At 35.6% G+C, this 25,386-nt stretch overlaps 1 protein-coding gene across 1 annotated transcript in view; it reads left to right on the forward strand.

Moving 5' to 3' along the window:
- The window catches only part of SMCHD1 (structural maintenance of chromosomes flexible hinge domain containing 1), a 74,459-nt gene that overhangs the window by 23,058 nt on the left and 26,015 nt on the right, over positions 1 to 25,386 (forward strand). Inside the window, exons 11-30 of the mRNA XM_027711313.2 lie at positions 245 to 362; positions 464 to 647; positions 1,169 to 1,366; positions 1,500 to 1,613; positions 2,049 to 2,155; positions 2,424 to 2,506; positions 2,660 to 2,773; positions 4,617 to 4,694; positions 4,808 to 4,927; positions 10,177 to 10,321; positions 10,540 to 10,636; positions 13,790 to 13,862; positions 15,530 to 15,669; positions 16,631 to 16,765; positions 17,587 to 17,814; positions 18,477 to 18,625; positions 19,340 to 19,428; positions 19,941 to 20,059; positions 20,715 to 20,882; positions 22,135 to 22,260. Coding sequence (XP_027567114.1) covers positions 245 to 362; positions 464 to 647; positions 1,169 to 1,366; positions 1,500 to 1,613; positions 2,049 to 2,155; positions 2,424 to 2,506; positions 2,660 to 2,773; positions 4,617 to 4,694; positions 4,808 to 4,927; positions 10,177 to 10,321; positions 10,540 to 10,636; positions 13,790 to 13,862; positions 15,530 to 15,669; positions 16,631 to 16,765; positions 17,587 to 17,814; positions 18,477 to 18,625; positions 19,340 to 19,428; positions 19,941 to 20,059; positions 20,715 to 20,882; positions 22,135 to 22,260 — 2,585 coding nt within the window. The remainder of the gene's footprint in view (positions 1 to 244; positions 363 to 463; positions 648 to 1,168; positions 1,367 to 1,499; positions 1,614 to 2,048; positions 2,156 to 2,423; positions 2,507 to 2,659; positions 2,774 to 4,616; positions 4,695 to 4,807; positions 4,928 to 10,176; positions 10,322 to 10,539; positions 10,637 to 13,789; positions 13,863 to 15,529; positions 15,670 to 16,630; positions 16,766 to 17,586; positions 17,815 to 18,476; positions 18,626 to 19,339; positions 19,429 to 19,940; positions 20,060 to 20,714; positions 20,883 to 22,134; positions 22,261 to 25,386) is intronic.

A 25,386-nucleotide genomic window follows, 5' to 3' on the forward strand; every position in this document is an offset into this window, starting at 1 on the left:
AATTTGGTAGATTTGGTAATATTTAACTCCTATTTAAAATTTTTACTTAGCTTGCCTAGTTTTTCTGCTTGGTATATTTAAAATATGAAAAAAATTCCTTATGTTGTATATAACTAGCTTGATATCACGTGCACTGCTGCTGTGTTCAACTTAATTTAGTCTACACTGGTTTTTTATATTAGTTTTTTTAATGAATTTATGCGAGAAGACTGTGTTGTTTGTTTTTTTTTTTGTTTAAATCAAGGATTAAACGATGATGATGATGATGACTGCTTTATAGTAGAAAAAGGTGCCAGAGGAAAAAGACCTATTTTTGAATGTTTTTGGAATGGTAGATTAATACCATACACAACTGTGGAAGAGTAAGTGGTAATCTGTTTCTACAATGTAAACCAGTCTGTTTCCATAATGTAAACCTCTCTTTATAAAGGCGGATTTTAATGTCTTTCTCCTTTTGTTTCAGTTTTGACTGGTGTGCTCCTCCAAAGAAGAGAGGATTGGCACCAGTCGAATGCTACTACAGAATTTCTGGTGCATTGTTTACCAATGATAAGTTCCAGGTCAGCACAAACAAACTCACTTTCATGGATCTGGAGCTGAAGCTAAAAGATAAAAATACTCTGTTCACGAGAGTCTTCAATGGACAGGTAATAGTTGCATTATGTTAAGTATTTCTTCTTGATAAAGTTTAATGCACTTGATACAGAAACCTTTGCTCACTGCTAATTTGCTCATATCACTGAATATTGCCTGGTTCTAAATAACATTCACCTTGTGCATTTTTGCAGGACTTTGTAGCAGATATATCTCGGTTTTAGTGAGTAATAAGGCTGAATTTTTAAATCTGAGAAAACAAGACTCAGTATTTTTCCCTCTATTTTCTCAGTTACTTTGTTTAGATGTTATATGACAGTTTTTGTAGAAAGACACCTTCATGGAGGAATATGGCTGCTGGGGGAAGCACTTTTCTTTGGCTTGAAGTGTAACTTTCCTAGAATTTTGTCACGTTTTCAAGATGAAGAATCCTTGGGGTTTGGTTTTGTTGGGGTTTTTTTATGTTTGAGTACAGTATCTCTGTACTCTTAAAATTGTTCCGGCTTCTGAAGTGGTCAGATTTAAATTTTTTAATACATTGCTAATATGTATTTCTTTTGTAATCTCTTCATAGGAGCAGCGAATGAAAATTGACAGAGAATTTGCTTTGTGGCTCAAAGACTGTCATGAAAAATATGACAAACAGATAAAATTCACAGTTTTTAAAGGAATAACTGTACGTACTGATATACCATCCAAAAGATTGCAGAGCCCTTGGACAATGTATGCTGCAATAGAGTGGGATGGAAAAATATACAAAACCGGACAGCTGGTAAGTTAGTTGCTCACTGATGTTGGGGTTTTGTTTGTTTTGTCATAGGTGATTTGAACCCTCTAAAAGGCAGATACTATGTATTTGATGCAGAAGTAATGCATTGCCATTAATTGTTGTCTTCTCATTGCAGGTGAAAAGTATTAAGACTCATCCAATATTCTATGGAAGTATCGAGAAATTTTTTTTGTATGGAGACCATGATGGAGATATATTTGCCACTGGAGGAGAGGTTCAAATTGCTTTGGTAAGACAAATATAGAAGGGATTCACACACCTAATTTACCTATGCAATCTTTAAACAAAATCCTGTGTCAGATTTATTTAAATTACTTTTAAACTGTTGAAAATTATGTGGTTTTTGAGATTCAGCAATCTAGAAATAATCAAACTAGTTACTGTAGTTTTAATATAAATATATTAAAATTATTATCCAGTGTCAACAATCTAATTCATTTAAATTTGCATATCAAATAGAGTATCACAGTTGGTATCAATAGTATGTTTGCAACCATTCTTAACCGTTGTGATTTCAGCAAATTTTAGAACAGTGTCTTGTGCTGTCTGCAGGTAGTATTTATTAGCTTGTTGCATTATGTCTATGTCAACTTGTCTAGTCCCTTGGTCTTCTCTGACATACTGTAATCTGGCCGTTTATAACTGCACTGAATTTTTATTTCAGGAACCACAGGCGTTATATGGTGAAATGAGAATTATTCCAATCTCAAAACTTGACAGAACAGTGTCTGAGAAAGTCGTTAAAAAATACATAGAGGATGAAATGGCAAGGTAAGCACTGAGTTGTAATTATATAATTGTGGAGTTTCTAATTACATTTTTTTAGTATTTCTTCAGCAACAAAAAGAAGTTCAGTTTTATTCCCAAATGGGACAGCAGTCAGCTGTTTCAGTAGAAACAAAATTATAAACCAAGAAGAAATAGTTCAGGGTTTGGGGTTTTTTTTCTACCCCAAAATAGCTTTCTGTATATTCAACTAAAGATAAATTACCCTTTCGTTATATCACTGAAAAGCTGTTCATCCTTTCTTTTTTATTAGACTTCCTGACAGATTATCGGTAACATGGCCTGAAGGAGATGAGTTATTACCAAATGAAACAAGATTTGCTGGTACACCAATAGGTATATTTTTTTTCTTCTAAATAACAAAACATTAAATGCCAATTAAAAAATGTATTATGCACTCTTGTTAAAAAAGGAAGCATACAGCAATCTCTTATCACTTATAATCCACAGTATATTTTAAAAGTCCATTATTTTTCCTTTTAAATATAGGAGCGTTAAGAATAGAAATTTTGAATAAAAAAGGAGAACCAATGCAAAAACTTCCAGGTACAAGCCATGGAGGTTCAAAGAAACTTCTCGTTGAACTCAAGGTTATTTTACATTGTAAGTATTTCAGTATATTTAATTGTCTTTATTATTTTATAAATGCATAATGGATAATGTGTTTCTTTGTGTATATACATATAATAAGTATAAATCTAGTGATTTACTGTTTTGTGGTTTCCATTTGTGGGTGCTTCACTTGATATTCTGACATTGCATTGCTGAAGAATTGCATTCTGTTCAAGGCAGCTGAAATTACTCAGTTTTGTGTTGAACACATATTAGAACACTAAATTCTCTGAAAACTCCAATTCTACCATGTCAAATGTATTTGAAATTTATAGAAAGTTAAAATCTTTTTTACCTTGTTTATTTCCATATATGATAGGAAGATCCAATTCCTTTATCATTTTAGAGTTGTAAAAAATACCTTTCTGAAGCACTGAGATTATTATTGTGATACATGTGAAAGAAAACCAAATAGAAGTATCTTAGCTTCAGTTCAGTATACATGTCATAAGAATACACATCATATTTTAATGGCACTCATTATTTGGGAGCTGTCTGCTGTGCATGACCACTGTCCAGTGTAGTGTGCTGGGGGATAAAGAGATTGGAATTAAAAAAAAGGTGTTCATGTATTACAGATTATCGGCATGACAAATCAGTGTTATGCCACCTTAACTGAGATACACCATCCTGAGTTCAGGACGTATGGACTTGAGAGAGACATGGTGTTTCTATTATCCTATTTTGTCAGTGCTGTTCCTAGGAGAAATAAACCCCTTTGCTTCTGATCACTGAAAAGTCTGCCTTCAGACCTATTGTGTCTCCTGACCACTTGATTCATTGATGAAAATTTGTGCTTAAAACTGTTTCTACTGCTTCCTGTCTTTTTTCTCTAGTCAGTTGAGGTATCACTAGGGTAGTTCCCCTGTTCTTCACCAGAACAATGAGTAAATCCTCTAAGTGCGGATTTGGGCATGGCATACCTGTCAAACTCAAACCCCTAATTGTACAAATAAGAGTAACATGGTTACAACCGTATGAAGGCCAACAGCAAACACAGTGTACAAAATGTTTCTCTTTCAATGAATGGAATACTTGGCAGAATGTACTGTGGACTGAGTACACACACAGAGATGAGTTACAAGAAACTTCATACCTCATCTGTTAGTAGAGTCTTATTATACAAGATTTAGTTCAAAATTGGAGTTTGAATTAGGGTTGAGAGAATGATAAAGTAGAGGGGTCTGATGGGCGTTGAAACAGCTGCCAAAGGAAAGGGTGGGATAGTAGGAGGACTAGACTATGAGAAACTACTTGTCTGAGCTGAGTTAGGAACACTTTGTGCGGGGAAGAAAGGGCTGGAAAGACATCTGGGATATGAGGAATGTTTTTATCTGGGCTATGATGAAGTGGGACTTGAAAGTTTTGGCCATAAAATAAGGTTAGGTTGACCTTTAATTATGACTTTATGGTAATGAAAGTAATGCAGACACTTACGCAGGAAGACCTCTACCATCTAAAGTGTTTAAATTTACTATTATAGATAAGAATTTCAATCCTATTTTCTTCTACTGTTAATGTTTCTGTTTGATTCATTGTATATCAAAAATTAAAGTGGGTTTGAGTTGAGGGAAAGAGAAAGCTGGAGTGACTAGGTGAAGCAGGAACATGAAGGGTTACCAAATGAAAGGCTGCTACTTTATGTCATCTGTCTGAGGCTAGCAATTTTTAATTAAAATAGGATTAGCTGTGATCAATGTGTTTAATTGGGGAGCTGAATTGATATTTAGTAGATCTAGAAGTGATAGTAATAACAAGTGATAGTAATGCTTAAAAAAAATGCAAACTTATGGTGTAAAATTTAAATACTGGTAGCTAAGTGTTTGTTTTGCAGCACCTACTGAGAATAAAGAAATAATTTCCCATATCAGTCAGCATGGAGGCAAATGGCCATACTGGTTTAAGAAAATGGGTAAGTTTGCATATTCAGTATCTTGAGGTTTGGTTTTTGTTTGGTTGCTTGGTTTTGTTTTTTGGTTGGAGAGGGGATATTTTCTTTCTAAGTGTATTTTTATCTTTGTTTAGAAAATCTTCAGAAACTTGGGAACTACTCCTTGAAACTGCAAGTAGTATTGAATGAAAGTAATGCAGACACTTATGCAGGGAGGCCTCTACCATCTAAAGTATTTAAATTTACTATTATAGGTAAGAATTCCAATCTTATTTTCTTCTACTGTTGCTGTTTCTACTTGATTCATTGTATATCAAAATTATTCATGTTTTAGTTGAGAGGTAATTTTCAGCACTGAAAAGTAGCATGTGCATGTCAAATATGAAGCATTTCCAGGGAAAAAAAGTTTTTCCTAATAGGTTTTGATCTGACCTGTAGTGTGTTGGCTCTGCTGTACAGTCAATTTTACAAAAAAAAAAAGTTTTGATGCAATCTAAAGCTCCCTAATGTGAACTTTCCCAAACGTACTTAGAAAAAGAAACTTCTACTTAATTAGAATCACTCTTTTTCCTCATGCCATGGACATAAATATTCTTTCATAAAACTAGTATTTATTATGCCAACTTTCATGCATAAACCACAGAAACTCATTAAAGAAACAGGTTATACATTTGAAATATGCATGTTGAGATTGAAGTCTTCTTGGTTTTTTTAATTGAGGGAAGAATCCTGTGCAAAACTAAATTCTCATTTGATTGTATTGAGTCTGTCTCTTTGGGTTAGCCGTCGTGAAATACTTAACTAGAATACCAGAATAAAAATAATACTGTTAAATATGTTTAATGTTAATCTATCTTGCCTTACACTCTGGTATGTGTATATGTATGTGGCCTACAGTAGTCTGTATAGATCTTATCTTCCCCCAAAAATTCATAAATTTCATTTTTAATGACACTGTTGAAGACTGTAAGACACACAATGTACAGTTACAGCGTGGTTTTGGTATGGTTTTACTAGTCCTGTATCTCTTACCCTCTAAGATGATTTCATTTCCTGATTTATTTGTCTGCGTTTATCTGTTAGTAGTTGGTTACTTTCTGTTTATAAGCCTTTCCTCCATGGCTATTTATATTTATGTTCCCCTTCAGAAAGGATAGGCAAAGAAGAAGTGGTGGGGTAGCCTGGGAATGTTTTGACTTTCTAGAGCTTGATGATGGTGACAGTAGGGTTGAGTGTTTGTGTAAGAAGTGGGGGGAAGGCCAACAAGGCAGATGTTGTAGTGGGAGTCTGTGTTAAAGACCACTTAACCAGGATGAACAGGTGGTGAAATATATAAGCAGCTGGGAGAAGTATAACAGTCACTAGCCCTTGTTCTCCTGGGTGGCTTCAGCTAAGCAGATATCTGCAGGAAATACAGCAGAGAGGAAACACTCTAAAAGATTCCTGGAGTGTGTGGAACATAACTGTGTGGAACATAACTTACTGACACAGCTGGTGAGGGAGCCAACCAGGGAGGGCACCCCACTGGACTTACTGTTTGTGAACAGAAAAGGACTGGTGGGTTACGTGATGGTCAGAAGCTGGCTTGGTCTTGGGCACATTGATCAAATGTATACAAAATTATAGTTTTCTATTCTTGAAGAAGTAAGGAGGATGGTTAACAGAACTGCCACGTTGGATTTCCAGAGGGCAGACTTTGACCTGTTTAGGAGACTGGTTGACAGAATCCCTTGGGAGGCAGTCCTGAAGGGCAAAGGAGTCCATGAAGGCTGGACATTCTTCCAGAAGGAAATCTTAAAGCCAGAGGAGCAGGCTGTCCCCGTGTGCTGAAAGACAAACTGGCAGGGAAGACCAACCTGGCTGAACAGAGAGCATTGGCTGGAACTCAGGTGAAAAAAAAAGAGAGTTTATGGCCTTTGGAAGAGGGGACAGGCAACTCAGGAGGACTACAAGGATGTCATGAGGTTATGCAGGGAGAAAATTAGTAAAACCAAAGCCCAATTAGAGCTTAATCTGGCTACTGTTGTAAAAGACAACAAAAAGTGTTCTATAAATACATTAGGAAAGCTAATGAGGGCTAAGGAGAATCTCCATCTTTATGGATGTGGAAGGGAAGCAGAGTGGAAAAGGATAAGGTTCTTAATGCTTTCTTTGCCTCAGTCTTTAATAATAAGACCAATTGTTCTCCAAGTACCCATCCCCCTGAGCTGGAAGACAGGGACAAGGAGCAGAATGAATAATCCAAGGGGGCAAATGGTCAGCAATACCATTAGAAACACACAAGTCTATAGGGCCAGATGGGGTCCTTCCAAAGGTACTGAGGGAGCTGGTGGAAGTGCTCACTGAGCCCTTTCCATCATTTGCCAGCAGTCCTGGCTGACCAGGGTGGTCCCAGTTGTCTGGAGGTGAACAAATGTGATGCCCATCTGCAAGAAGGGCTGGAAGGAGGATCCAGGGAACTACAGGCCCATCAGCATGACCTCAATGCCAGCAGTTGTCATGGAGCAGATCATCCTGAGTTCCATCACACAGCACATACAGGACAACCTCCTGTGTTTTAGTGTGTGCCCATTGCCTCTTGTCCTCTGTCATGGGAAAGAGTCTGCCTCCACTTTCTTTACACTCTCCCTTCAGTTATTTACAGACATTGATAAGATCCCCATGAATCTTCTCTTCTCCAGGCAGAGCAGCCCCAGCTCTCCCAGCCTTTCTTCATATGAGAGATCACAGAATCACAGAATGGTTTGTGTTGGAAGGGACCCTAAAGATCATCTAGTTCTAACCCTCCTGCCATGGGCAGGGACACCTTCCACTAGACCAGGTTGCTCAAAGCCCCATCCTACCTGGCCAAGAACACTTCCTGGAATGGGGCAACAACAGCTTTTCTGGGAAAATTATTCCAGTACATCACCACCCTCCAGTCCCTTCATCATCTTCATGGCCTTTTGCTGGACTCTCTCCAGTATGTCCATGCTTCTGTGTTGTAAGGTAATATGCCCAGAACTGGAAGCAGTACTCCAGGTGTTGCCTCACATATGCTGAGTAGAGAGGAAGGATCACCTCCCTCCACCTGCTGGCAACACTTCTAACACAGCCCAAGAAGGTTATTGCTCCTTTTGCAGCAAGAGGACATTGTTGGCTTGTGTGCACTCTGTTATCCACCAGGACCCCAGGCCATCTTCCACAAAGCTGCTTTCGAGGCACTTGGTTGACAGCTTGGGGGCTGTTCTTGCTGAATTTCATGAGGTTTCTGACAGCCCATTTCTGCAGTCTGTTGAGGTCCCTCTGGATGGCAGCACAACTCTCAGGTTTATCAGCCATTCTTCCCAGTTTTGTATCATCAGCAAACTTGCTGAAGGTACAATCTACCCCATCATCCAGATCATCAGTGAAGATGTGAAACAGAATCAAACCCGGTATTGACCCCGGGGGTAACCCCTACTTAACTGCCTTCCAACAAGACTTCATGCCACTGATAACCACTCTCTGTGGTTATTTTTTCACTGTGAGGGTGACCTAGTGCTGGACAAGTTGCCCAATATGTTGTGGAGTGTGCATGCTCTGGGATATTCAAAAGCTGTCTGGACATGTTCCTAGGCAATTTGCTCTAGGGTGGCCCTGCTTGAACCAGGGTCACAAGCCTCTGGCTTGAGCCAGAGGACCTCCAGAAACCCCTTCCAACCTCAACCATTCTGTGAATCTACAAGAGGGTGGGGAAAGAGGAAGGTAAAAAAAGTACTAATTCCCTAGTGTTTAAAATGGATATTTTCATTACAATTTTGGTAGATAAAGCTAACATCTGTTTTCAGAAGATCAAGAAAAAAAATCACTGTTTCCAGTAGCCTCCTATTTCTTCCTCTTCTTCAGAAGAGGCTCTGAATGCAAACCCTTTAGGCAGAAAAGAGTTCTTTGTATCATATTCTTCTAAAATCTTTTTCTTATTGGCACAGTAGAAAGAGGTATTTTTGTATGATAATACAGGAAAAAAATGTTTGGCACTGCTTGAGAAAAGTAACTATCTAAACATATGTCTGAAAACTTGTCATTGAAGTCTCAAGATATTTCCAAGAAAAGAAAAAAAAAATCTCTGAACAAAAATGAACTGTGTCCGCTCCTTTATCTCTTTATCAAAATGAAAAGAGAATCTTTAAAGTTACAAAGTTGTATTTTGCATTTTAAAAATTTTTCTCAGTAGTAGTGTGGCTTTCCCCTGTATAGAAGCATTCAATTGAAGATTCCTGAGCCATAACAATTGAAATGAATCGCCTTGGAAAGGAATATAAACTTGAAAAAATCTAATTAACTAATAGTTTGAATCTTTTAACACAAGGGATACCAAAAGCAACTTTTGCTATGTATTGCTGCTTTTTTATTCAACATTTTTAATATGTGGAGTCTTGAAAATTGAATATTTCAAGTCTTTATTGTTGCAATGTTTTGTGTTGTCTCAAAGGCAGCCATAAATCTTCACACTCGTTATTCCAAAATATTAATATTTGTGTGACCTTTTATGTATGTAGATTCTGAGAATAAAAAAAAAAAAAACAATCTAAACTGAAAAAGCAGCATTTTTGTCTGAGGAACAAAATATTTTATTTCTCTATTTATAGTTCTTCTTGATAAACTAAAAAATCATCATAAATGCTGGTTAAAACTGAATTTCCTAAGTTTTTTTTAGGTGGTTATTTTCCTGTTATTTTCTCAAATCATTTTACAGTTTTATATTCACTTGTAAGTAAAACTGTAGGCACTGTAAGATTGAGGTGTTTTTCTTGTCATAACCAGTAAATAATTTTGGCCAGTACAAGGTGTCATCTCTTGTGCAAAGGAATCTCTTTGGTAATGACACCCATGGGTAGTGAAAGTAGTTGTTAATTTGAGTTCAAAATTATTTCATAGGACATATATTTACTGTTTAGTTCAGCAGTGCATTGCTTCTTTATTTTAAAGGCCGGTTGGTCAAGACAGTTCAATTCCACAAAACATGACTCTGATTCACAATCTCCCATTTGTTACCATTCTGCTTGATCTCATTTATTAGGGCCTAATTGGAGGCAGTCTAATGGGGCCAGATTTCACAGGGAGGATGCACTCACATTTCTTTTTCTAATACACATTATTACTCATCTTTATCTCTCATATTTGGGGTAGTTGTAGAACAAAAATGTTTTGCTGCATAAATGATTTTATTTTACTATAATTAAAGCACTTAAATGTTTAAAAAAAGCTGTCTGCAAGGAACTTGTCCAGTTTCAGGTGCTGTAGTGATGTTCTAAATACTGTCCTGTTATTTTTCTTATGCTGTTATGTTTTAACTATTGTTTTATGTTAGTGTAAGTTAAAAAAAGACTATCAATCAGTAAACAATAACTTTGGTTGCATATTCTGAACAGCCTGTTTACTTTGCAGCTGCAAACCACTTGACTTAATTGCAGCCTTAATCAAGAAAAATCCAGTGAGCACACATAATTCTTTCTAAATATGTGTTATTCTTTTCTCTTAGAGGGCAAACCAGAGAAATTTTCGGTTGGTCTTTTGGAGCTTCCTTTTCGAATTGGAGTACCTTTTAGTATTCCTTTGGAATTGCAGGATGAATTTGGTCATGCAACACACTTGTCATCTCGCATGAGACCAATTCTTGAAGCTAGGTAATTCAACCATCTCTCCTTTTTTTGTCCTTTCTTCATGTGACAATAATATAGTAATACTTTGGGGGTTGTCTCAGTGATATACGGGATTTCTTTCACATAAATTAGATGGCATTTTTGCTTTTATTTCCATAAGAGTATCTGAAAGTATCTTGTATAGTGAAACACCGTATTTGTTTTTAAATTTATTCTGTTGTGTTTTCTATATATTTTTCTAGTGGATTAACATTGAAGCATGACGACATACCTGTGGGAACAAAGTGTGTCATTAAGAGTGTCACTGCTAAAGGCTGTGTCAATAGTTGCCAGGGCAAGGTAGGCTAACATATTTAAAGTTGAAGTAACATATTACAAAAAAACCCACAGAACAAGTAATTTTTATGTAAAATGAATTGTCACAGTGTTAGGTAAGTTTGGCCTACACTAATGACTGCAGGTACTTAGTTTATTTATTTTTAGGGATATTTTCAAATTATCCCTTATAGTTCTGCCCTGAGCAGTTTGTCTTTCTCATAGTTGCACTCTTTTCACTGATGGAACTGGAGCTGGAGGGGCTGAACACCATATGGATGGATGTGTGGTAGAGTGTGCCCAGCAGACTAAATCAGCTGTCTGAGTTTGAACTGGTGCTGAAATTGGTTTAAGCCAAATCATCCTGGTGACTTTTGCACTGAATTATCACAGGGAGCACTGAAATCTTTCATTCTTGTAGTTGAGATGATGAGTAGTAATAGTTAATGTCGTGGATATCTGCTTGAGATTCTTTAAATGTTTCCAAAATGGTTTCCAAATCCATCCTGTTACTGATGGATTCCCAGCACTTAGTCAAGCTGTTAATTTACTGTAAAAACAGAAACCTATGTTACATGCTAAAAATATTTCTTTCATAAAACAGATCTTAATGTCTCTGATAAATAGAGATTTGAAGATTTAAAAAAAAAATAATTTAAAATCATGTATATGCTGTGTTTACACAATATTCTAACCAGGTCCTAATCCTTTCATTTAGTCTTGTAGTCTAGCACAGTATAAAGAAAGCTAGGAACTGAGGTAGTGTTGATGTTGTTGCTTAGAAAAAAGCAAAAAAGTTGCTGGTGGAAAGATGTGTAAAGAAAAGAGGCGCAAACTCTTATGGCAAACTGGAGAGTTTTGAACATAGTAGATTTTGTAGGCAAAGCTGAGCATTTAAGGCAAAGTGCAAGAATAATGACATAAAATAGAGGTGGATTATGGGAAATAAAGTGTGTAGGAGCAAAAGTGCCAGGCTGGAGCAAGACCTAAATTTGGCGAGGGCAAGACCAAGAGCCATTTAAGGAACTTGTAGTACAGAAATAGTATCATTTCTGTATCATATCAAGAAGGGGTGTTACTTTCTCATGTTGTATCATACTACATTTCTCATGTAGTATCGTATCAAGAAGGGGTGTTACTTTCTCATGTTGCTTAATTGCATAAAATGTCAGAGACAATACCAGACCTGGCACTGAAAGTAGTGGTTCTAATTTATATGAAAAAAGAACTGTTTAAAATAGTAATGAAAAAAAATGACAAAAAGCAGGACTGTGGTACAGCAGAATAAAAGCAACAGATAATTTTAAAACATAAACACAGTGTAATTTTCAGTGCTTAATTAAAAATTAGGAAGCAGAGAAGAACGTAGGAGAAATTTTCAATACTTTAAAAGTTGATTTTAAAATGGTAGCAGAACAGCTGAAATATCTCAAGAGAAACAATAATTTAGAAGAAGAAAGTGAATGAGAGAACAAAAAGAGAACTGGAGAGCATGGAAAAAATACTGTTTTTCAGAGGTAGAAGTAAGGAAAAAAACTGTTGAAGGAATAATCATGCCAAATGGAGAAGAGAAACTCAGCTAAGATAGGAAATACAGCATCTCACGGTTGTCAATGAAGGAAGCACTGATAGAGATGAAAGAGAAAGCAGACTTCGTTTACTTCTGTAGTCATTGATTCAGTTCCCCCCAAACCAGTCAAGACAGAAATACATTTTCATTGTGGGTGGAATCAACAAGAAAATTTTAGGAGAAGTGTGTAAGTAATATGAAGATGATTCCTTTATAGGGTTTTGAATACAGTCAGGAGAAGGTTGAAGAAGGGAGTTTATAAAGGGAAAATATTTCTCTGTTCTTCTTTTAATTTTAAAATACTGCAGTAGATGTAGAAGCAGACTTGGAAGCAGAAGTAAAATAGATACAGGGGTCGTAAAGGATAAGAGAAAACAACTTTCCTAGAAAACGCAGATGCTGAAAGATTAAAAGGAATGAAGTTAAAGATAGCAAGAATAATTTGCAACTGTATGTAGTGCAGCATGAAGAAGACAATATTAAGTAAAAACTGAGTATTGCAGAAAAGGTTTTGAAACTAAAAGAAGGAGAGCATAGGATGAGTGTCTAGTGAATGAATACAAAGCTACTGAAGAATTCAGCTTATTAGCATTAAACACCTATTATCATCTATACCGGTTTCCTATGTTTTTATTCCCTACCATATTTTTTCCCTTCTTTTCCCCTTTACTTTAGTGGGGCTTCAGCTGATATGTGCTGTTTGGCTTTCCAGCAGACCTGTATGGTTGGGTGGCTGGTCAGAGCTGGAGAGTTTTCATGCCACCTGCATGTCTGGCCATCAACTGGGGACCTCGTGTATTTGATTTGGCTGCAGTTGTGATGCACCTGCTCAGGCCTTATTGCACTTTCTGCTTTTCCCACCAAGCAAACCAGAAGAATTACCTGGTTGTTCTCATGCAATCTACAAGGTGTTAGTGTTGCACATATACTGTGAGGCATGGCAAGGGCATACGCCAGGCTTATGAAACTAAACTTTTCCAGAGACAGTGTTTCTGAGCATATACAGATGACAGTTCCTGAATTGCAATTAAATATTGTCAAATATCTTATATATATAACATATGAAATTCACATATCTGTAGTGCAACTATTTTTTTTTAAGTTGGAGCTTTTAAGATTGACTTGACTGCTTCATTCTCTGATTTTAATGTGAAAGTTGCTTTTAGTGATGCAGGCTACAGCAGTTGTTTTTCTTATGGCCTTATCCAAAGATGAGATGGACAGTAGTTGTGCCTTGCTAAGGAATAACAAACACAGAAGTTGCTGACCCTTTCTTTAAAACTGCTTTTTTTTTAACTGATATATTTTTTCCCATTAAAACAGCCTTTAAGCAGGAAACTACAAGTTATGATAGCTGCTTTTAATGGTTTCAGAACCATATAGTATAACATGCAAATCCTGGATTGGATGTCTCTGAGTATAACATGGAAATGATAGATTTCAGTACAGGGGAAAAAAATGTTGATTTTTTTTTTTTCCCTTTTTTTAGCAGTGCAAGAAAATTTGTAGAGATAAATTTTACATATATGTGAACTGACATGATTATGTGAGACAGTTTATTGTACGGGGTTTTTTAAGGTTAATATTTAAAATATTCTTTTCATTAGAACTTTAATCTGAAGATTACTCTTCCTGGTTTGAAAGAAGACACACAAATCATTAAAATAAGATTGCAGCCTGGTAAGAATTCTTAAAATATTTAATGAATTCCTGTTGAACTTTATTCTGACACTATTAATGAAATACTTCTCCCAAGAAGGTTAAACATTTAGTGAAGTATAAAAAAAGGATTCTATCTCATCCAAATGATGACTAGAAACTAAATAAACCGAAGGGCATGTCATTCTTGGCAGGAGTAACATCATACAGCCCAATTCTGTCTATTGTTCTAGCAGCTGGAAGTTTTCTGCTTGCTCAAGACTGATTTTTCATTTCTTTTTTTAATCATTTTAAATCTTTTTCTAACCTAGCAACGTTGAATGAATTAATTTCTTATCTTCTGATTTTTCTTTAGCATTAAGATCTTTAACCTGTACTAGTCTGCGTTGACCTGTTCTCCCTGTAGAAAAAATGTTGTGAATGAGTAAGTGCTCATTCAGTTTCCTATCCCAGCAAAGGGGATGCTTTGGCAGTTGGATTGTGTCTGAAATTTTAATGTTACATGTTGAATTAATCATAATGCAAGAGAGGAACATGAAAGTCTGTGAGGACACTGCCCTTACCAGAATTTTGTGTTTTGTGCATGTCTTGATGCTGAGGATTCCCTTATATGAGACCTGTTATCCCTTGTTACTTGGGTTTTTCTGAATTTGGGGTGCAAGGTGTAGTCTGAAGGCTGATTTTTGGCCTTCCAGATTACCAAACTTGAGGCTTCTGTGTCTCATTTTGCGTAGAAATTTTGTACTTCAAGCTTTGTTAGGCCAACAATGAGCAGTTTATTCCATTATTCTTTATTTTTTGAGGAGGTAAGACTTCATATAGAAAACAGAGCAGAATGACTGAACTTGAGACAGGCTGTGTTGTGTATTTGTGTATTGCTGTTATTTACCTTGGACTGAAGGCAGCTTTGTCCTTCATGAGAATCTTTTGCTTTTGGCAGTGTAGAGATGCTTCTTCTTCTTTCTTCTCACTGGACTTATCCTTGGCTTTTAAAGCTGTTTTTTGAGGAAGGAGTGAATAAAAGCTATTTCAGTCTCTTGTTCTTCAACTATTGAGTTTGAAATGGAAGTTTTAATGCATCATGCATAAAAGATGTTTCTGAAAATTTGCCTTCTTTGTTCCTTCAGGACTTGCCTTTTAATAGTAATCTATTACTTCCTTCTCTTTGTTAAAACTGATAAAAAATAATTATATGTTCAAGGGGATAGACTTAATTGAATAGCTTCATTTTACTGTCCAAGTAATGACAACAAAATTTTCTTTTGCATTTCTTTGCATGCAGATTTTAGCTGTGATAGCTTTGGCAATTAATCAGATATTTCAACATGAATATTTCAGGTTTTAACATGTCAGAAGAAAGCTCCAAGGTTCTTTTTGATCAATGCAAATCCATTAGTGTGTAAACACACCCATATCCTGTGTTTACACCTTGCATATGCTGAATTTCATCTTGTCTAGCTATTCCATACTGAATTCAAAGATTGGCAGGTGTTATGTACTGAAGGACAAAAAGAGTCTAGAATTTTTAAATATAAACCAATACACCTGAGTTGTTTTAGATGATTTGTTACCACACATACCTTGGTAGCTTGGCTTTAAAAACTCCTTGAGATAGCAAAAACTGAAAATCAGTGTCTCATTAGTTAGCTAAAATATAAGTGCTGTTATGCAATTCTGCATTTTTACAGGCCCTCCTCATCAATTGAAAGTAAAACCAGACTCAGAAATTCTGAAGATTGAAAATGGTACAGCTTTTCCCTTTCAGGTTGAAGTACTGGATGAATCAGGAAATATAACAGCACAGCCAGAGTTGATTGTTCATTGTAAGGTAAACTACATTTCATTATGTGCCATAAGAATTTTGAAACTTTCTTTTTAAAGAGCTGGGAGAAGAGTCTATTTTGGAATCTAGATAGAGTTTAATATCTTTAATAATGCTTTTGAAGTTTCTACAGTTCAGTAGCCAAACTGTGACTCTCTTACCTCATCCGTTATAAATCATTCAATAAGTTTTAGAATCAGTGGAACCAGACCATAGAGATGGAAGAGAAAATTATATAAGGGTATATACAATGTTAAAATTTATTCAGAAAAATAACTTCATGCAGCTTACTTCTGATATTTTTCTTAAGTTGAAAAAGCAAGTCTAGTGCCAAAAAGAATATTGGATAAGACTATTATCATAAGCACGAATCTAAGCTCAGAAGAGAATGCATGTCTCGCTCTGACTTTAAGAAGTAAAAAAACTTGCTCTTTTGGCAACTTGCCCTTTTTTTTTGACTTAAGAAAGTAACTTTTCCAATTCTAGTGAAATTCAGTAAGAACAAAGAAAAGTGTTTTTTCTCACTGCAAAATAGTCTGCATTCCACTTACAGGTTATATGCATGCATTGTCTTCCTGCAGACTGGGTCTGCAATAGTATGATATGTTGAACTCAAATGTTTAAATTCATTTAATGCATGATGTTTAGTAAATTAATGAAAATTATGTTTACTTAAGAGTTTAATTGAATTTATTGCATAATGGCAGAAGAGACTAATGCTTATGTGTTAGTACAAAGCAGTTGGATAGATAGTATATTTTGTTTCTATAACTTCCTCCTTTCTCCCACACATCTCTTTTATCACCTGCGGAAAACTACAGGTGTTGGTCCTGCAGGCTTCTGGAAAACTGAAATATATAAAATTTTTCTGTATATATATATATGGACTTGTACAAATAATAATTTCTGGAGTAATCATTTTTATTCTGTCAGTGAAACTTGAAATTTATTCTTACATTTTTAATAGTTTTTAGGTGCTTCAGACCTTCCTGTGTATTCTGTGGACTGCAGTAATGGAGGAACAAACATTTTAACTGGTCCAGTTATACATGTACAGAATATCAAGAAAGACCAGATGCTGAAAGCAAGAATTGAAATACTTGTAAGTATTGCTTGGAAAGTTTGCATGAACAAAAAATTGAAAACAGTTTATTGTACTGTGTTACATCTTTTATGAATCAACCCCTAAAAGTTACTGGTTTAGTTACCATAAGCCTGATAATCAGGTGGCTACACTTTTTAATCTCTAGGAAATCATAAAAAGACAAAGAATTTTAAACTTTTTTAACTTTTTTTTTCTTCACCTCTTACTCTTTATTTCTTAAATCCCTGAGGTGTTTTCAGAAATATGCATATTTTCTGCCCCTTATTAGTACCTGGATTATTTTGACAAATTGCACTGTCATTGCATAAACATTTAGTGTCAGAAAAGGTATGGCAATCAATAGTTTTTTGTAGCATTTCAGTTTTAAAGCTCTTGAAATATGATTTTTTTTTAAAAAATGCTACTGAATATACCAGTTCTCTGGTAGTCAGGAGACTCACACTGCTGCAGAAAATAACACCTGTGTGTTTTTTACCCTGGAAAAATGTGTAAACAAATACTAATACTGCAAGATGACCTATATGAAAGGCTACTTATGATTATTCTTAAGAAGTATTTTGTAAATTGTGTAACATAGTATTTCTAGAATAGAAAAATATTCTAAATAGCTAGCATCAATTCTAATATCTGTAAAAAGTTGTAAGTATACTGGCACATCCTTTTGATTTACTTTTGACAAGTCAAGCTGATTTCGTGTCTGGACACCTGATCACATCTGGAAAACCAGAGTAGTAACATAAGCTATTATGGACTTATGTCTATGCACATCTACATTTAATATCTTAATTATATGTCTTTTCTTTCCCTCCCATGTATAGAATTGTAAAGATGTGCCACCAGTGGAAAAGATTATTAAACTTCTTCCTAGCAGTCATGTTGCAAGACTACAAGTCTTAAGTATGAACGGACAAAAAGCTCTTCAAATTAAACATCAGGATGAAATTAGTTGCGTTGCTGGCCGTATCATGAACAAGCTTATATTTCAGATGTATGATGAGGCAGAAAGGGAGATACCCATAACTGCAGCTGCTGCAGAAAAAATCAAGGCAAGTACTTTGAACTAAACAGCGGCATGGTATGTGGGAGAGACACTAAGGTTATTCCCTTAAAATCCATAGACATCAGACTGTGAAATAATATTCCTCAAGACTGTGTTATTAAACATGGGAACTTAACTCTCTGCTTTTTTTTTTAAATATTCTTATTTTATTTAATTAAATGTTAAATAATGCTTCAGGGTAGTACTATGAAAAGCAGGTTAGTATTTCCAGTGCTTCTCCTAAACACATAAAATAATTAGGACATAGTTACGATTCTTCAGATGGGAGGCTTTCCCCACATTTAGGAACTTTTGAAAAGGCATGTTCCTTATGGAGGTTTGTTTGCCTGTCTTGTCTCCCTGTCTGTGTACATATTTGGAGTCTAATACAAACATAGAGATTTGCTTTTTTAGGTGAGGTTTTTCGGAATTGGATCTTTCCTAACTCAAGGTTAGTGAGGGCAACTTAATGTATGTTTGGATTTGTGTGCATTTTTTTTCTGAGGAATTGACTGTATTTGGGAAGATAGTGTTGGTTACTGTTGGGAAGTGTACAGGCTTTCCATTGAAGGTTTCTATTGCCTTTATGTTAGAATGGTTAAAAGATGTATTATGTAGTTAATTGTTAATAATTTGGCTTTTGATTAATTTATGACATTTTAATTTTAGGTTAACTGGACACCTAAAATTGACAGAGAACTGTTGATGCAGGGATTATTACCTGATGTAAAAGTACCGAGCTCAGTAAAAGATGTACGTTACTGCCTAATTACTTATCTTGATGAACACGTGTCTTTGGAGAGCGCATTCACAGTCAGGTTTGTTCATTTGAAATACTTTTTATTAATTATGTTGTTGGCATAGCATTGTAGATCTGTACTTTGAGGTAAAACAGAAGTCTTTCTACTAAGCTCAAATAATGAAATGAACTGGCAAATTAACAGGAGAATGTAAGTTTGGGGGAGGGAGGAAGACTTTTTGCAAATTGTTTACATGTGAGACCATTACCTATGTGAAAGACTCCATCATGATCTGTTTGTATCCAGTAATCACTTGTGTAAGTATACATACACCGAAGAAGATTATCTTTGAAAATTTGCAGTAAATAATAGCTCTTAAAATCACTAGTTTTAGAGTTAGGTCACTTGTTACTGAAGAGAAATACCACTATGAAGTTAGTTCTGCGTCTGGTTTCTCAGTCAAAAAAGATAGGCTGTAAATTGAACTTTAAAATTGTGTGTTTATCACTGTTAGTGAGTCTAGGCAGTTAGCTCTCCTTGTATCTTTATGAAGTTTATTAAGATGAATCTGATTCTAAATTAGTGTATTTTGTGTGATGTCAATAGGTTAAAATAAACTAATTAGGTCACAGCACACTGATGCTGGGGTAAATTTGCAGCAATTAGTCATTTCACAGATCTGCAGTAGGAAAATAAATTACATGACCAAGCATTAAGATATTTATCATGCCTACTATTATGTTATGTTTACCTTGATGGGAAAAGTAAGTCAATATTCATATGCTGCTTCAGACCAGTTCCTGATGATCCCAAACACATTAAATGTAAACTAAAAGGTTCAAACACACTGCGGATGGGTGAAGAACTACAAAGTGAAATTGGTGAGTATTTGCATATTCTTCCATTTTTTTTAAGATACATTTCTTTTTCTTTGCAGCTTATTAAGCCTGTTTTGTATACAGATGTCAGCAAAAGTAAATTATCTATAACTATTTTAATATAAAAAGCAGGTTTATATTCTTATTCGTGGAAAGATGATCACACTTCTCTAGTGGCCCTTATTCAATTCTGGAGTTACTCTCTGATGAAATCTGGCTCTCAGTTTGTACACTGGGACAGATTGCCCAGAGAGTTTGTGGAGTCCCCGTACTTGGAGATACTCAGAAGCTGCTTGGCTGCAGCTGGCTCTAGGTTGCCTTACTTGAGCAGAGGCTTTGGACCAGGTGACATCCAGAGGTCCCATCCTACCTCAGCCACTCTGCGATTCAGTCATGTAAATTCTCTCTATTGTGTCTATGTTTGTGTACGTTTATATTCCATATGTTGTATAATGTTTCATTAAAGCAGCTGCTGAGGTAATCATCTTAATAATCATCATCATCTTTTTTAACAGATGTAATGATTACAGATCAGTTTGGAAATCAGGTTCATGCAGTGACATCTGCATGTGTAAATTCCCTAGGAGTTTCTGGGCCTGGACTTGATAAATCAAATTTGAAAATAACTTGGCAGGTATTTATAAGAGTGTTATATAGTTTATTTTTTCGTGGCATTTGTGTGGTAATTGTCTGAATTCTGTCACACAGAATTGAACCAAAATTACACACTAGTTGGTAAGATGTGCAACAAGAGGCTTAGAGCTTTAAAATTGTATGATCCAGTTCTAAGGAATACAGCAGCATCTGTTAAAAACCTTATCACTGCTGCAGCTACCAGTGTGGGGACCAGTTTGCTTTGTGCTTGAGTCAGGTTTGCTTTGTTTCTAGTCCATTGTTCAATGTGTTCTTCTGTCTTGTTTTTAGTCTTTTCTTCTGTGTTTATTTGTGTTGGTACAGTTGATTTTAGATCTTTTGAAAAACTTTGTAGAATGGTCTAATGTCTATACCTTTTAAAGTATACTGGATATAATCAAGTTGTGCATAACTTATACACTGGAAAACAAGTTTCTGAGAAATGCTCAATTTCAGTGATCACTTCTTACTCAAGAAGTTCATTTAAATTTAACAGAAGGCATAGAGTTTGCATTTTAATTTTTAATCCACTGTTTTCACAGTAAAAACAGCAAATAGTGTCTAGACAGTATTAATATTAAATACTATATTGAAAAAAATTAACTATACTTCCCTTTACTTGTTCTTTATAAAATCTTCTCTTTATTTTTTAATAGGACAGTACTCAAACAATGAAAGTAAAAGGTATTCGGTACAAACCCTGTTTACTTGGAAGCAAAGAATTGTGCTTTGCTTGGCGTGAATTTTCTGACTTTATCAGGGTGAATTTAGTAGCAGGATTGCCTGCTAAATTGCAGTTTGTGGATTGGCCAGAATTAGAAAAGGTAAGTTCAGTAGTTTTGTTTTGGAAAAAAAGCAACATGATCACTAGTCAGGTTTTTTTATTTCCAGAGCTTTTGGGACCACGGATTGTGATTTCTTAGTATTTATACTTGTAAAATTGTCAGAATATGACTGCTCTAGAGGCATTTTTTTATTCTCTACAGGACAACATAACACAAGCAATGTTAAGTAAGTATTTTGAAATCTAATTATGTAGTTGTGTTTTAAATGGGACTATAGATATGAAGCATTTTTCATGCAATAGCTAACTACATTAGGTTTTTAAAAGTCAACTTATTTTGAAGTAATCTAAGTCATATGTGTATGTTTACAACACTGTATTCCTTCAGTATGTCTTAAACTGTTTATTCTGCCCCATGTGCATTTCTACAGATGGCATATTTTTTCCTTTCTTTGGTGCAGTAATTTTTTACTGTGGGCTGGATCCTGACACTCATCTTTCCTTACTGTTTTCCGAAGACACAGTCCTTAATGATAGTGACAGCTGGCAGCTCATCTCTCCTTTATCTGTTACTGGGGTTTTTTGATATTTAGGGTGTAGGAAGGCAGTTTCAAATGTACCTAAGTTTACAAGTGTTTACAATAAGAAAGTGGAGAATGGAGTACAGGACTTGAATGAGAAGGCAGAAGATTTTTGGTACTATACATTTATTTGTCTTGTTTTTCAATTGTTTTTCAAATTTTAAATTGTTTTTCACTGTTTACTTTGACTAATCAAATGATAATGCTGAAGTTGCAGCAGAAACCAGAATAGGAGAGTGAAAGAGGGAAAAAGAAAACTGGATCTCTATAATAGAGGGCAGGAATCAAGGTTGGTGTGTTGGGAAAATGGAGAAGGAAGTTACTGAAGAAAATAAAAGGTTCAGCAAGTAGCATAACTATTTTTGCTCTATAGATAGCTGTTAAAGTATATCAGAAAAAAAATGTTTTAAGCCATTAGCTCTTCCTACAACGAGGACACTGATAGTCCTCTTCAGAAACATGTCCTTCCTTTTAGTCACATCAACTTGAGTAACCTGTGCAATCCAAGTAGTGCATTTTATTATGACAAGAGAATATAAATAAGGAAACTCTAGAAATACCCTCCTGGATACAATTCTATCATGGTCTAGCTATTATGGGAGACAAATGGTGTTGAAATGATGGATACCATTGCTTTGGGAATTTCGGACCTTCCATGAACATCTGAGATACCTAGGACAGAATAGTAAAATGTTTTTGTTTCTCTTCCAGCCTATTGCAGTGATTAATGGTAGAGAATTGGACAGGCCCCTTATTGTTCAGTTGTGTGATCAGTGGGGAAATCCATCTCCTGAACCTAATGTCAAAATCAGCCTTACAAAGAGTAACAGCTTAAAGGTAAGCGTAGGCCTTATTATGTGAACTTTGTTTAACACGAGGTTTTTTGTCATGTCTACATTATCTTAATTTTCAGGACATTTTTGGAAAAGTTAATCAATTATTGTAAGAACACAAAAGCATATTTAATCTAGTATAATAGTAGTGTCAACAAATAATGTAAAGAGTTCCCAGGACAGATTGTTCAGTTTCCTTGCATTATAGCAATCACAAATAAAATAAAAATCCTATAGGACAGTGTCAAAGTGTTAGAATAGGTTCCAGGTGTTCTACAGAACCTTTTTCCAAATTTTGTATGCACATCACACCACCCCATTCCCCACGGTATCTAAGGTAATTGACTGAATGACAGTAATGATGATGATATGGTCCCAACTAGCAACCAAATAATTTTTATCTGGTGGTTCTTTGACTTTGGTTCTTGAATGTATGACTTAAGGTCTGTAAGTCCTACTTAATTATCTCTGTGAAATGCATTGGCAGAATAAATTAAATTAAAACAATGAGGATGCAAATCTAACCCAAATTTAAGTGGTTGCTGCCCTTTCCCTGAGTGAGATGTGTCAGCTGGTCTCCACATTGGTCTGTTAAAAGAAAGGAGTTTGACAGAATACTCCATCAATTAAAATTTTTGTTCTTGTTGTTGAAAAAAAAAGTCAAGCAATCAAACATTCCTAACTATTAGGGCAGAGGTTGTTACATTGAACGTATATGTTATCAGTACAGGATATATTCATCCACCTCTGGGCATAACATTTTTCATGCAGAGCTGGTCTTGTTCCCTTTTTGTTCCTGCTTGCCATGTATCTGTGTCCCTCAGTTCTCTCAGGATACACAACAGCTAGGAACTGTCTTTTGCTCACTTCTCAAGAATTGTGCCACAGCCTCACCTTTTTCCCAATTTAACTATGCTATTACTACTTTTTTTTCTTGGATTTTTTTTAAGGAGATTTCATGATATCTTGAATATTTTTCTTCTGGCTCTTTTGCATCTCTTGCCGTAGAAACCTGCCTCATACTTTGGGATATTTTTGTTTGCCCCAACTATTGTCTTTATGATGGCAGCTGCAGCTCATAACGTTTCTCGTTATGTTGTTCTTGAGAGAACCTACAACCTTGACAGTAACACCATGTGGTTGTGCTGCCTCATCAAATAGTTGTTGTGGTGGCAGGCTGTGTCTTTTCAGATTTTATACCTTGCTCCGGGGAGGACCAGCATCATGTTTTAGAGTCCACATGTTCTTTATCTAAGGTGGATGTGTCCAGGAGAAGGTGTTCTGAAAGCCAAGGCAGATCATTGTTGTAATATGTTTATTACAGCGTGCTCTCCTAGAGCTTAAAACCAGTCTAATTTCTAAAGATTAAGTTTCATACATAAGCAGAACAACCAACTGTATATTTGTTGAATAAACATCAGATCAGTATTCGTTAGTATCTTGAAAAACCTCTTCAGAGAACTTGGCATTTCCAATAGGTTGTATGCACAGTCTCAGAAAAGAACTGAGAAGCTTTTGGGAACTGAAATTCTTGAATAAGCTGTCTTTCTGTATTTCACATCCTGGTCTCTAAGTCTCCAAAGTGTAATATGCAGTTGCAGCATGCATTTCCTTTATTCCATCTTCTATCTTACAGGTCCAAAACTAAATGAGTATAGCTGAACATAAAAACTCTGAACTCTTGGTGGAAGTGCACAAAGTACTGTTTCCTGTAAAACTTAAAACTTTTCAGTCTGTGTCAGTAGTTTCAAATACAGACCTATTTTAAGTTGATTATACTCTTCAAAAGAATTTACGAAATGTTTGGCTTTTTTCTTAGTCTGTCTTTATAGCACTGCCTTCCATTTGAACCATTAAGCACACATTTTTTGCCATTGCTTTTCTCTAGTGACTTGCTAGGGATAAACTCATGCTCCCATAGCTGATTCATCCATGATGAATCAACTTTCACTTCCCCCCCCCCACCCCCGAAGTGGTTTCATTCTTTTTCTTACTGACATGAGGTTCAGGAAGGAAAATAATTTTGGAAGAAGATTGCGCACTTCAAGTGGTCCAAAATCATTATTTTTATCTAAGTGGAGACTAGGCAGTCTCCTGAAATTTGTGCTGAAGTTGTAGAGGGAAAGCAATTTAACTCCAAGCACTGTTCAGATAATGACAAACATTTACACCACATTGTTTCATTGTATCATCAGTCAAAGAGTCGATTGCCCTCCCTAGTGAGGACTTCATTACAGAGTAACTCAGAATGTATCCATGGCTTTGCTGTTCACCAAATTCTAAAGATACTGTCTGAGATTCTTTTGATACATTGACAAGCTATTTCTTGGGTAAGGCTAAAGCAGCATGCACACAAGTTTGCAGAAGAAATAGCTTCTGCTTACTTAAGGAGTGTATTAGTATTCTTTAAGATTCCCACCTGTCTCTGTGAGAGGATAGGCATTTGCCATCTGCAATAGTTTCAAAAAGTTGTGGCTGAAGAGGAAAGTGAAGTGATAGCTTCTCTGCCATTTAAGTAAGGCAGGTATGACTTAAAGCTACTGCTAATCATAAGACTTAAAGGACTTAGAATTGGAGGTAATTAATGCGCTAGATTAACAGATGTATAAGCCATTTGTGGTGTTAGCCCAAAACAACACTGACAAGAAGTTATCATGATGAGCATTTGATTAAATGCCATTTTTTACAGTATAGAGATCTTGCCTATCATGATGTTTGATAAATAAGGTACTGTACTTCATCACTTAACACTTTCTTCTAGGTTGTCTAGCAGTCTCACGTTTTTGGCAGCAAGATTATATTGGGGAAAGAGAAGAGAGAGACAGTTGTCATAGTTGTTTTTACTGCAGTTGTAAAACTTTTGCTGCCTAGAAATCTCTGTGCAGACTAGAGAAACACTGTAAAAGGGAATAAATAGTTTTTAGAAGGCTTTTGGATCTGAAAATATACTCAGATTAATGTCTGCTGTGGATGACATGATAGTATCAGTAGCAATTAAAAAATAATATTAATAAAATATTTGAACATATCGATGAAGAAAAATATCCTTGTTTCAGATAAAGTGATTGTTTACAAAAGATGGCAGAGATTTTTGAAACTTCTTTATTAATACTCATAACAGTATTAGTAT

Source organism: Pipra filicauda, unplaced genomic scaffold (assembly GCF_003945595.2).
Source record: "Pipra filicauda isolate LSUMZ 115617 unplaced genomic scaffold, ASM394559v2 scaffold301_size890592_pilon, whole genome shotgun sequence".
NCBI classification, from domain to species: Eukaryota; Metazoa; Chordata; class Aves; order Passeriformes; family Pipridae; genus Pipra; species Pipra filicauda.